Source organism: Athene noctua, chromosome 9 (genome assembly GCF_965140245.1).
Source record: "Athene noctua chromosome 9, bAthNoc1.hap1.1, whole genome shotgun sequence".
NCBI lineage: Eukaryota > Metazoa > Chordata > Aves > Strigiformes > Strigidae > Athene > Athene noctua.
The window spans coordinates 22216206-22228413 of NC_134045.1; the positions used below are offsets into that span (position 1 = coordinate 22216206).

Sequence of the window (12208 nt, forward strand, 5' to 3'; positions counted from 1 at the left end):
AACAGACTATGATAAACTTAGCTTTGAATTAGATTTATATTCCTCTCATGCAGTGTATTCTTAAAGGCAATGTGTAAAGCATGATGCCTTCTTGTGAAGCAGCACGTCTCCTATAGCAGACATCTGTCTTCAAGTGTTATAGCTAAAAACTAGACCTTTAAGATCATAATAAAATATTATATCTGACAATTTCATTATTTAAATTTGTGCAGCTGCTAACAGTTGGTGTATCATTAGTTTCTCAGTTTGCCATAAACTGGAAATTTCTTCTTTACAAAGTAGCTTAAACATTCCAATACAGAAGAGGAAACACTTAGAAATAATATAAAAATATATTAAACTGTGCTTGAGAGATAGCCCCTCAAAGAGAGGCTTCCATTAGTCAAGTACATAATTTAAAAATTCACCTATCTCATTTCAATTTCCAAAACTGAATCATTGTGAAAAGTTAATTTTCTCTAATCTTGTAACTGTTACTTGCAGGCTTTTACGAACTGTAGATTGAATGCCTGTAAACACATTTGTCTCAGAGTCTGTCGGTGTAGATTTTATGTTAAACCAAATGGGGCACAGAAAGTCTAGTCCATAATCTAGTATGCCACAAAGACTTCTTTTCAATATGTTATGCAGCACTTTCACTGGTAAGAAAAATTTCTAAGCATTTCAGTTTAAAGAAAGATCCTTAAATAATACTTACATTTGTCTTTTGGGTATTTTTTTGGGAACTGCTGCCTTCTTTAGCAGAATCTGTTTAATACAAAAAAGAGCAGAATATTTTAGTGTTACCTGTAAAGTTTTCAGACATCCTCAGCAAATACGACTCAAATACACAGGATTTGACTACCAACAGTCTGAAAGATGGATCTATAAGAATCAGACTTCAGAACTGTGATAAACAGTCTAGTTACAGTAGGTAAAATTGTAGCAACAAGCTAGTCACATACTATAAAAATGATGATCCTGATTCTTCAATCATAATGGTGTAAATCAAAATAAATTCACAGTGATGGAGTTTCATCAATATACAAAGAAAAAATGAGGGAAAGCACCAGAAAAGTCTCAATATGATTAGTGCCAAAGTCACTTTATTCCGGATATTACATTTAGAATTACATTTGTAAATGTAAGGATGAGCCATCTAGAAACATTTACTGACAGCAATTTATGAGACTGCTGTGATGCAAATATTTCCTGGTTTCAAAGCTATGTCCTGAGCCATAAACTTTACTAATTATTTCTAGGACAAATAGCAAATGTGCGATGTGTAACATATACAGAGTGATGCTAATTTATGACTACTTCAAAGCCAGGGAATTTGCCTTCATCGGGAAAAAGCCTCCACAAAACTTTTCAGCACTGTTGCTGGAAAGAAAGCAATTACTAGATGCAAACCATAAACACTCCATGAAATGCTTTGATTGCAAAAAGACACTTATGTGGTCAAAACCAGCACTGGGAGATTATTGCAATTACCTTTTTTATGAGAACTCTTTGCCAACACAGTGATGAACCCAAGATCCAGACTCATGTTTGAGAAGTCATTCATGGCCACCACTTTCACTAGGAAAGTACCTAGAGAAGACAAATGGCCAGTTAAGAACAGCAGTGAGACCACTCCATCATGTTTGGGATATAAAATCCAATTTGTAAAGAAAATTCTAATCTTTTCTCTTAAGAGCTTTGGGGTTTTTCTGATGAGTTTCCACTGCTGAAAAGCTTTTCAAGGAATGTTATTCTGCTTTATCTCAGCTTTTTAATAATTCAACTGTCTTGGTCCTAGCACTTGCAGTGCTATTCTTTGTCAGCTGGCTATGATATTACCACACAGGAAACTGGAAGTGTGCAGATACTGGAGTCCAAATAAATTGCTTGAGAGAGCAGCTGTCTTTTTTTAAAATTTCTGCCTGAAGGGAAGTAATGTTCAAATGGGTATAGGGAGACCAAATAAAACTTTTAATATTGAATAATTTTAAAACATAAAATGAAATAATAATTAGCTTCTAGTGTTCCAGCTTTGGCATGGGATTTGAATAGTTCATTAGAGGAGGAAACTTTTTTATCTTCTGCCACTGAATTAACTCTTAAGGACAATCTCCCTAATGCCACACTTTAAATGCTTTGATTTCTTATTAATGGAAACTAAAAATTACGAAAAAGCTTATTCATAAGTAAGTCCAACAAAAACTATGTGTTGGAGACCGACGCACAGAAAAACTCTCCTTTTCTGTGTCATCTCTGCTGAGAACTGCTCAGATTATTAATTACTGCAGTGTAAAATGCAGAGGAGTGTAAACCTGAAGAGTTATACATATGAACAAACAGGAGAAAACCATTTTGTGATTCAGGAAAATGTAATAATTTGTACTTGAATCAGACCATGTAATGAAAAAATAATCCCTGATTCACTATGTCTTTTTTATTACAAAAATCACGTGAAGTTTTGCTTTCAGTCTCCAAATGGAGACCCATTTGCCAGTTCAATTTTTTCAGCTCGTGTACAAGTCGATAAAGACTGTGCTGTTCATACTGTTCTGTAGAGCAAGTCTGAGCAGTTAGAAAAGCTACCATATTCAGATGTACATTACTGTCCCCTACCCCAGGATGCTGCTACTGCTTATGTGAATTAGTCTACTCAGCTGTGAGGATCTTGGAAATAGAGATGTCAGCATGCTGTACCTTCAGAGTGCACAGGAATGATGTACGTTCGAGGTTCCCCGTGAGGGCCATCTTCTTTGTGAGAGTGACTTTCATTAGATCCAATGACCTCAAACTTCAGCTTATCTGGGGCACCATGAGACACAGAGACATTTATCTCCAAATTCTCCCCCAGCTGCAGAGTGTGAGAAGCTAATGCAGCCTGAAGACCAGATACTGGCTCAATTAAGTGAACAGTGATACTTTCAGAAATTTCCGATGCTGTTGTGTTGCTGGATGCTCGGATTTCCAGCTGATGTATCCCTGGGCCTAGCAGCTCTTGAGAGGCACTGCTGAGTGTCAGATTGTGCGGGACAATTCCTTCCTTTGCGCTGGATTCAGTGAGCGTCATGTTATCTGCTAATATAATGTAGGTCACTCCATTGCCTGCAAAAAGACAGTTCAGAATTTCTCACAGTTTGCGTAATAGGCAATCCAATTCTAGCTGCTTTGTGCAGCATTCAGGTACTTATAAAGGAGCCATAAGAACACTGCAGCAATGCAGTCATTTTTAATAAGATCACTTCAGGTGCTTTTGTGCCCCTTTAGACTCCCTGTGGAATTCTATTTTGTGTTTTCCGCTGGGACTGTTGGGGTAGTCAAGAGAATTCAAACATACACTACTGAATTTTATTTTTTAAGCATATATGTGGATTCCAGGAACTTGAAGAGAATGAAATGTACACGAGCAAATGTGACCAGCTCAGCGTGGAATCCTCTTACCCTCAACCAGAGAAACATTTCTGTGGATTCCTAACTTCAAATATGGAAATATTCTTACTGGCTTCATATGGATTCTTCTGACTGAAGTTACGTTCATGCTTTGTTGGCTTTGTGTGGAGGGGAAAAAAGGTTTATACTTATGTCTGAGGTGGTGTAATAGCTCTGAGAGAAAAACCCTTCAATGGAGCTGAGAGCATTTGGTTACAGGAATACAACAATTAGAGGGAAAGCATTCACTAAAAAGTATTGCTTTGTGTAATGAAAATCCTGCTTCTATCCCATGGGTGGCAGAATATTTAGCCTGCCATTTAAATCATGCAGAGTAATTACCCTCACCTCCATTGAGTTCAACTTGAATCCACAGCAACTCCCCGTACAGCGTGCGGCAGTGAGAGGTGTTCCCAGATCCATAGTGGCTGAAGCACCCAGTAATGCGTAGTTGATCCATCTTATCTCGGACAGTCACCCGCTTCTGTGCCATCACGTGCCATTCGCTGGTGGTGCATTCCACAAAAATAGTAAACTCTCCAGGAGACGAGTATCTGTATGTGATGTTGCTGGCCAGTCTGGAATAGAAGGAGAACAGCTGCCTGGTGTGCAAGACTGTCTTGGGAAGTCCTTAGCCTTACATGATAATGGAGGTCACAGTTCCCAAATTTCTGACCCGACTCAGCTCTCCTGCAATCACTAATCCATCATTTATTTACACAGATTTTTTAGGGTTGAAGATTGTTCCTTTGTTCCAGCTACAGTGTCAATAAGGTTGTGTATCAGGGTTGTCATTCTCAAAGCCTATCTGTAAGGGCGGATACATTTTTCTGTAAAGTCGGTTCAATAACATGCAGCATTAGATCTGGTTTGTGACTTGTTGACTCTGAGCAGACATGTGACTATGCACATTACAGCATGTAACAGTGTCCTTAATTCTCTAGTCTTTATTTCATTGTCAATTTGCCATCATTTCGATATATCAGTGGAAGCTGAGGCTGCTCAGCATTTTGTCAGAGCACTCCCTTGCTCTTTTTTTTTTATGTGCAGCTGCTTCTATACTTGCCCATGATAACAAAAATGTTTCTTCACTCTGGCCATGATAGCAATAGGAGATGAATAGTTATGAAAAAAATTGTGTTAGCTGCTATTATTACTAACAAGCACAGGGAGATGGTGAAAAGAATTTAAGGATATCTTTCTTGAATGACATACCCCATAGAAGGCAAATAAGTAATATTCCTGACCCTATTCTCTCTGACCTCTATATTCTTATCATGGTACCACCTAGCAAATGCAGCAAAGATCAGGACATATCATCCTTGATAATGCATATTTTTCATTAGCTATTTTAATGAAGAAAAAGGTTTCATTCTAACTGGACTTCAAAAACATATCTATGACAAGATCAGAGCAGAAAAGGCAATTCCTGTAAGAGCAGGTATCAAACCAAAAGTAAAAGGGCTTCCCATAAAACATGAAGCCTCGGCTTACAGCTAGCAAATCTATTTTAGTTAAAGGCTCACTATCAAAGATCTTTTTCCAAGTTCTTTACAGTTAAAGGTCTGTGTCTGTAGCTCTGACAGAATGTGCACTGATTCTAATACATCTCCACTTTTTAGTTCTCAGTCTTCTACTCTTACTTTTCTAAATGACTCAAGTAGGATTCCATTTGTAGACAAATTTCTAGAGCCGTTCTCTGTCATTCCTAGCACTCGAACAAAAAAATCTGATTTTTAAATCCAGCAGAGAAGTGTTTGATCGTTTAAAGACACAATTTTTATGCTATTAAAACAAAAGAAAAACTCCAGAATGCCATTGTATTATTTTAAATGTTATCAAAATATACTCTTTAAACTGAAGAAAATAATGCTTGCCTTTTTCTTCAGCAATTACTGACATATTTTCAGTAACTTTGTGTCTTAGGATCTAGACTAAATTCTCTCAGTAAGAAATAGGAATCACTTGTCATAATAAGCAGAAGAAAGATTGTAGTTGGCAGCTTGACATAAAATTTTGTATTAATTTCAAAACAAGTTTCTGCAGAATCCAGGTGTCTTGTAAGTATGGTCTATTATTAATCTACATAATTTTTAACATTTCTTGTAAGACACTTGAAACATTCAATAAAATGCAAGCATTAAAATTTACTGGTTGTCGTGAAGGATGTATCTTACGTTAGAGGGTAGTAAGGATCAATAGTGTGGCCATCTCCTGTGCTGATGATACAGGAAAGGTTGCCAGAGTATGGAGAGAGCAGCCAGTTCAAACTGACAGTGATATTTTCAGAGACAAAGCATGTATCTGTTACAACCAGCTGCAGACCTGTAAAACATAATGACAGAATTCAGTGCCATTGTTTGTCTACATTTCTTACATATTTCAATTAATTTTCATGTATCGAGAGCAGGCTTTCTTCAAAACAGAGTTGGTAACTTCTGCTAATTTGAGTGGATTAGTGGTGTGACACACAGCTGATTATTTCCCATACCTACTGGTCAAGATTTTTGTTGGAACATAATTTAATTTAAGCATGTTTTATGCGTCTGAATCTTCTGGCTTTGTATGCTCTCAAAACCCCTCAGTTAGGACTGGAAAGCTACATTTTTGTGCCTATTTTTAGGCAGCACTCTTGCAGGTTCTTCTCTGAGTATGGAGCAGTGATTTTTAGGATAAATATCAATGGTCACAGAGTTACAGCAAAGAGCAGAACAGGTGTTGACAGCCCCCTCCCGCTTACCTTCCTTGCAGTGGTATTGAATAGACAAATAGCTTCCAGAAGCTGGACAAGGATCTCCAAAGAAAGTACCATCTGCTGCCACCTGGCAGGCCTGGAGACCATGACATTGGCCTGGAAAGAAGGACCGTTTTGTATGAACTAGTGGGTTTTGTCTTTGACTGTCATAACAGCTCAGATGAGAGATGATTACAGAAAGAAAAAGGGGAGGGGGAGCAATATCGTATCACTGATCTCTAGACAAACTCCCACATCACTTTAACTTTAGTATGTTGCTTATTGCCTGGTATTTCTTAGCACCATTCCACTTCATTGGAATAAAGCTGAGTTAGAGAGGGTAGACGAAAAAATAAGTTACGTGTTTTGTTTAATTTTGGCTGGAAGCCCAAAGAATCACCCTATCAGGTGACTGTCAGGCCACAGTCCCTGTTCCGCCTGGCAGGCAGCGGAGGCCGGTGGCTCCAACAGGCTGTGTCCTTGGCACATGGCAGGCAGCAGCAGATCCTTCCTGCCCTCACGTGCCCGCCGTTGCCAGCCTTTTCACCCCTCGTGGTTTGCAGTTAGGTTTGTATGAATGTGTTCTCTCCATCTCTATCCAACCTAGGGTCTGCCACCAAGTTCTTCAGCGAATCAGTGTGCCCACATATTTTCTTCACACAGCGAGAGGAACCAAGTGTGCCCTTGTTCTCCATTTGCTCCCCCTCTCCTCTGAATCTTTGCTCCTCACAAAGTCCTTTCTTTGCATCCAGCCTCCTGTAGGAACCTCCCCCATGTCAGAAGTTCTCTGTCATTCCCTTCATTTTAGGAAGAATCCATTTTCCCTTTCACTATTGAAATACAAAATAAAGTATTTTAGGGGCCAGGAACTTTGACACACACTCTATGCTTCTGACAAGCAATACCCTAAGATACAACCTGCTACTTCATCTTTGACACTGATCCAGCTACAGTCTTCATCTGTGTCGTACTGAAGAGGAGTCTCTGATACACAGTAGTGAGGGGTCTTCCGTCCATAGAAGCTCTCTCCAATTTGAATAACTTCCCCTGATCCACACTGTACGGTGGCATTGTAATTGTCACATGCAATGCTCTGGCCAGATTCTAAAAGAAGAAAAGAAATCAGATTTAACTTTTTGAATTTCTGAAAAAACCTGCTACGATTCTCCTGCATATCCCTTTTCTTTCATTTTTTTTCTTCTCTTTTCTCCCTTCTTAGCTAAACACTTAAGAAAATGAAAAAAAAAAAAAAAGAACAAATAAATGTTTTTCCTTTTTTAAAATCCAGAGTAATAGATTTATGTTTTTTCCTGCCTTAAACAAAAATTCAAGAACATTTCTAATAAACCAAAGTATTTTAATTTTTAAAATAAACATTTTTGTGGAAAACATTTAGCATTTGTTTGCCCTGCAGTACTAGAAGGTTTAAGGTTACTCCTTACTTCTGAAAGAGCCTTGTGGTGGTATGTGATTTGCATGATATTCAGGTAATTGCTCGGGAAAATAGTGTGCATATTAAGCATGGGACCTGATCCCATTTTTGCTACAGAGACACCTTTGTTACTGTGCGATATTCGACTGACTTCATTCAGCAGGACTGCTCAAAACAGTACGGTCATATCTCTAAATGCATACACCTCATTCTTTGATCAATCTGGGACCGTTAATTATCTTTCAGAGTTCTTAGTATCCTGTAGTAATCAGCATACTTAATACCCTGAAGAGGAGGATGAGAAAAACTGCTCTCATATGGAAGTGTTGCAAACGAATGCTTTTGTTTCAGCTGTCTCAGGTTTAAGTACATTGTCCTCCAGTTGCTGTTTTGATCATTCCCCTTAAGTATCTTGATTAACAGTGCCAATGTGTGCACACTGCAGTAATTGTGTGCTATTGTTATTTAAAGGCTAAATCTAAGCCTGGCTGTAACTATAGCAACATGATCAGTTTACAGATTAGAGCTCTCTAAATAAGCTTGAAAAATAATGTGCTGTTAAATTCTAATACTGACCATCCTCTCCTGCAGTTTTTTGTTCTTTACTTTGTATAGAGAGTTCCCATACTATTTGTTGTCTCAGCAACTTTTACATGGAAAAAGGTACAGAACCTGGTTTGTGTTCCTATGTACAAACCCTGGTTCAATATGTATATTTTTACTACAATAAATTGCTACCTACAGAGTACCAAATGGTAGAATAGAAATAATAGCAAGAAAATTTTTTACTTGCATTGAGAAACACAAATAATGCTAAGGTAGGCAGCCAAAGAAAGGATGAAGACAGAACATTGTCTGGTTAGTCTGTACACATATACCTAGCTCAAATGATCAAGTAGACAAGTTATCAGGAATCACATACTAAATTCAAATAGCAGTACCATTTGGAGCTACCTATGCATTTAATTTGAGGTTCAAACTCAATGTTGATGTGAACCAAGCCTCAGGGTAGCTGTGCATGAAGGTGTTAAGTATCACTCTGCCCATTTTACAAACTGAAGCACTGTCAGGTTGCAGGAACTTCCAGACGTTCAACACCCAGAGAAACCAATGAAAAATATTGTCCCTCTTTCTTTGGTATATCAGATCTAATTCCTTGCATGCAAAACTGGTAAAAGAGGAGTCTACTCTGAAATATGTGTGTGTATCAATGGACATGAGCTGTAGATACTGAAAACAAGGCTATAATTGCCTCAATCTCTTCTCGGTTTCCTGGGTAATGGAATGATGGATGTAGTGTAGGATGATGTTGCTCAATAATGCAAATACTCTTTGAATTTAATGGGCTTTAAGTCAGATCCTATGGTAACAGATGATAGTTTCCTTATAAACAGACAGTTGTCTACCATGGTTGTAATGGAAAAATAATTTTAGTCTGTTTTCACAAGGAAAATAAGTTTAAGGGATTGTGCTGTCTGCCAATTTCCTCTCCCCCAATCATTTTTAATGTTAGTCATCTTCAGCCAAATTTGATGTATAGATATAAACCTCAAAACACCCTAAAATTTCATGAAAATCAATAACTAGGTAGAAGAGAAAGAGCTACCTCAGTGCCTCTATGAGGAGTAGGGATTAGAACCAGATGTTTCTCTGTTCCACGATGTGGGATTTAACAGAGCAGCGCATACATCGAGTTCTGGAGGAGCTGAGAACTGCAGGTGAGGGAGCTGAGGGAGTGAAAAGTATTTGCTGAGGTGGGACATGCTGGAGATACGGGAGTGAGCTGGGAGTGCTGAGGAGGAGGGTGCGGAGGGGATGTGGAACAGAAAATCAGGACAGGAAACAAAACTTCATTAGTTTTGCTGATTGTGGAATGACTTGGGTCGGAAGTAGTACAGTACTGGACGAGGACAGCAGCAGTTCTATGGCTTGTGGAAAACTGTACTTGCATACTGGATTTGAAGACTTTTTATACTAGTGAGCCTACAGCCAGACTGTCCTCCCACTGCTTGTGACCTTAATTCCAGTTACAAGTTAAAATGCTTGTTTATGTGCAAAGTGGGAGGAACACAATTTCCCCTCATATCTATATGTTGAATGGGATGATATTTCCAGCATTCCTTTCCAGGACTGTTTGTTCCAAGTCACAATTTAAGGGACATAATGTCTGTAGATTTTCTGTCTGAGCACTGAGATGTCACCAGGAAGTACAGGATCCTGTCTGCTCCCTTATCCTGGCATAGCCCTTGAACTTCACCCCATGGAAGGGTCTGAGAAGAAACAAGAAAAACTTGCTCTCACTTTTGCTTACTCCAGGCTGCCAGGAGTGGTGTCTCTGGAAGCCTGGCTGTATTTTTGCTTCAGTTACAAATGGAAATTAGTTTGGCACATATTTATGATTAGGAGTGTTTTTACAGGGTAGTCATACAGGTACCAGCTAGCTCAGGTACTATGCTGTTGTGGGAGTTTATTCTTGCAACCATGCTATTATGCACTGCTCAGATTGGCTTTTAAGTAGCTATGTCCACTGTAGGCATGGACTGCTACACATTTAGATTCACTCTCAGATCCATTTCTATTTTACTCGCCTCTGTTGGAAACCTGGACCTTAATGGCTAGTTGCTGAGCACTGACATTTCCTAGAGATTTCAGGGTTCTTCCTTTCTTTGGATCGGAGCCTACATCAGTGCACTGGAAAAAGAACCTGCTGGGGTTATATGGCTTTTTGCTCATTCACTTTTAATAAGCTTGATTAAGTTATTGTGCAGCCACTTTGAAAGCAGCAAGGCAATTTATGCACAGCTGTGAACACGGCATGCTCACTTCTTAGTTCCAGCTGTGGTGTACCTTACCAAACTCGCAAATGAAGTCAAATTCCTGGCTGCAGTTTTCAGTCACACCCCACTGATACTTGGCATTCTTCAGGATGTACCCACATGTGGATGAGAAGGGAGATGGCTGATCCTTGTACCAGTTACTGTAGCTTATATTTGAAGTGTCCAGCCAAGTCATTAACCCTGTGAACAAAGTAATTGTGTTCCGAACGTTTATTTTCCACAGTAATACCATTACAGAGTCAGAGCCCACAGAGCAGGGCTGTAGCCCTGCTCTTACTGAAGCAGAAGTAATTTAGTCTGCATAGGGATCTTCAATTACTTTTTATATTTAGCATGATACAATCATTAAAAGAGACACTGCCACTCCCCCTGTGCTCCCAGCCTCAAGATTCCACCATTTCCCTGGCATCAGATCTTGCAGCACTTCCTAGTGTGATGAATTGGCTCGGGTTGCTCTTCCACTGGAGACCTAACCCAGCACAATTTTTTCACCGGTTCAGCAAGCTGATCTAATTCACCATGTGTTCACACAACCACAAGATCCAATGGAAAGGGTGACAACATGCAACTGGGAAGTGAAGCAGGCAATTAAAACATCTTAATATAAATCTGAAGTTACAGCAACAAAAGACAGTGGCTTTTCAGCAGTTGTCTGCAGAGAGACTAATTGCATTTGTTACCATGTTAAGTAAGCATCATGGGCTGATACAGTTTTGAAGAAGACATGATTTCAAAACCACCTACCGTCAGTAGTTTCATTCAGCAAGGAGTTTGAGATCAGTCCTATCCACCATTCCTGGTCCTCAGCAATACGTTCTTGCAAGAACTCTTGAGTTTCCTCATTTTTAATAAAGACAAGGTGCCCTCCTCCTCTCTCACACCAGCTCTGGGCACTTGTGAAGGTGTGCTGGAGTCTAACAAACTCATAGCATGAATGGTTGAAAGCTAGCTGGTACTTCGAGCAAGGGATTCCTTCATCAATGGTTGCTTCCTCCACAGCCAAACATACAGCAAGAGAAATTAGTACTGTGATCCCAAGCCACATTCTCAGCTCAGTGCCCTGTGTGGCACTCATCTTGCTTATCACATCACCACTCTTTTTGCTGCCTTCTTCAAACACTTGAGATGTCATCCTTGTCATGTCATCAGCATTTCTCCTTCCTCTTTGCTGCTTGCAACAACAGCAGCAACAGAACATGGAACAGATTGCCTGTAATATATAATGGTGATTGCGTCTGAGGATACACACAAGTGTTGATGCTAAGTCACTGCAGTGGCCATTGTGAGGCCCTATTGTTAAATGTGTCGTTCCATGTGAAGTTGGTTTGAAGAGAAGACATTAGAGTATTGCTTTTCTCATGAGCAGAGAAGATAAAGTTGATATATGCTGCTGTTGGACACGTGGGAAAGTGAGATAAAGCTCCTACATCAAATGCATCATTGTGTGAACATTAAAGCTGGAGGTCTTTACAACAACAACAACAAAGAGGTACAATAGTAAGAATGAGAGAATGAGGAAAATGAGGAACACGAGATACGAGATGGGAAAACACACAGTGCTCCTCGAGATACATTTCATTGCTTTGGATTGCTTTATTTTTAATAATTATTATCTGAGGTGCTTTTTTTGGATGCTAATGCAATGCCTATAATTATTGTATTGTATTCATCCTGCCCACTTGTTTACACACATGCAGGTTAATCTCAGCTGTCCCAAGTAAGCTTCATTTTGAAGTCTTGTGTCTGTTTAGAATTCCACATCCCAAGTGAAATGCTCCCATCATCCCTTAAAAGCTAAGC

The 12208-nt window shown here is 39.2% G+C and overlaps 1 protein-coding gene across 1 annotated transcript in view; it reads right to left on the minus strand.

The window, feature by feature from the left end:
- PKD1L3 (polycystin 1 like 3, transient receptor potential channel interacting) overlaps nucleotides 1-11549 on the minus strand; it is a 40697-nt gene extending 29148 nt beyond the window's left edge. The window contains 9 exon segments of the mRNA XM_074913668.1: nucleotides 698-747; nucleotides 1474-1572; nucleotides 2677-3081; nucleotides 3754-3983; nucleotides 5583-5730; nucleotides 6146-6256; nucleotides 7058-7243; nucleotides 10424-10588; nucleotides 11153-11549. Coding sequence (XP_074769769.1) covers nucleotides 698-747; nucleotides 1474-1572; nucleotides 2677-3081; nucleotides 3754-3983; nucleotides 5583-5730; nucleotides 6146-6256; nucleotides 7058-7243; nucleotides 10424-10588; nucleotides 11153-11549 — 1791 coding nt within the window.
- Nucleotides 11550-12208: the final 659 nt, after the last annotated feature.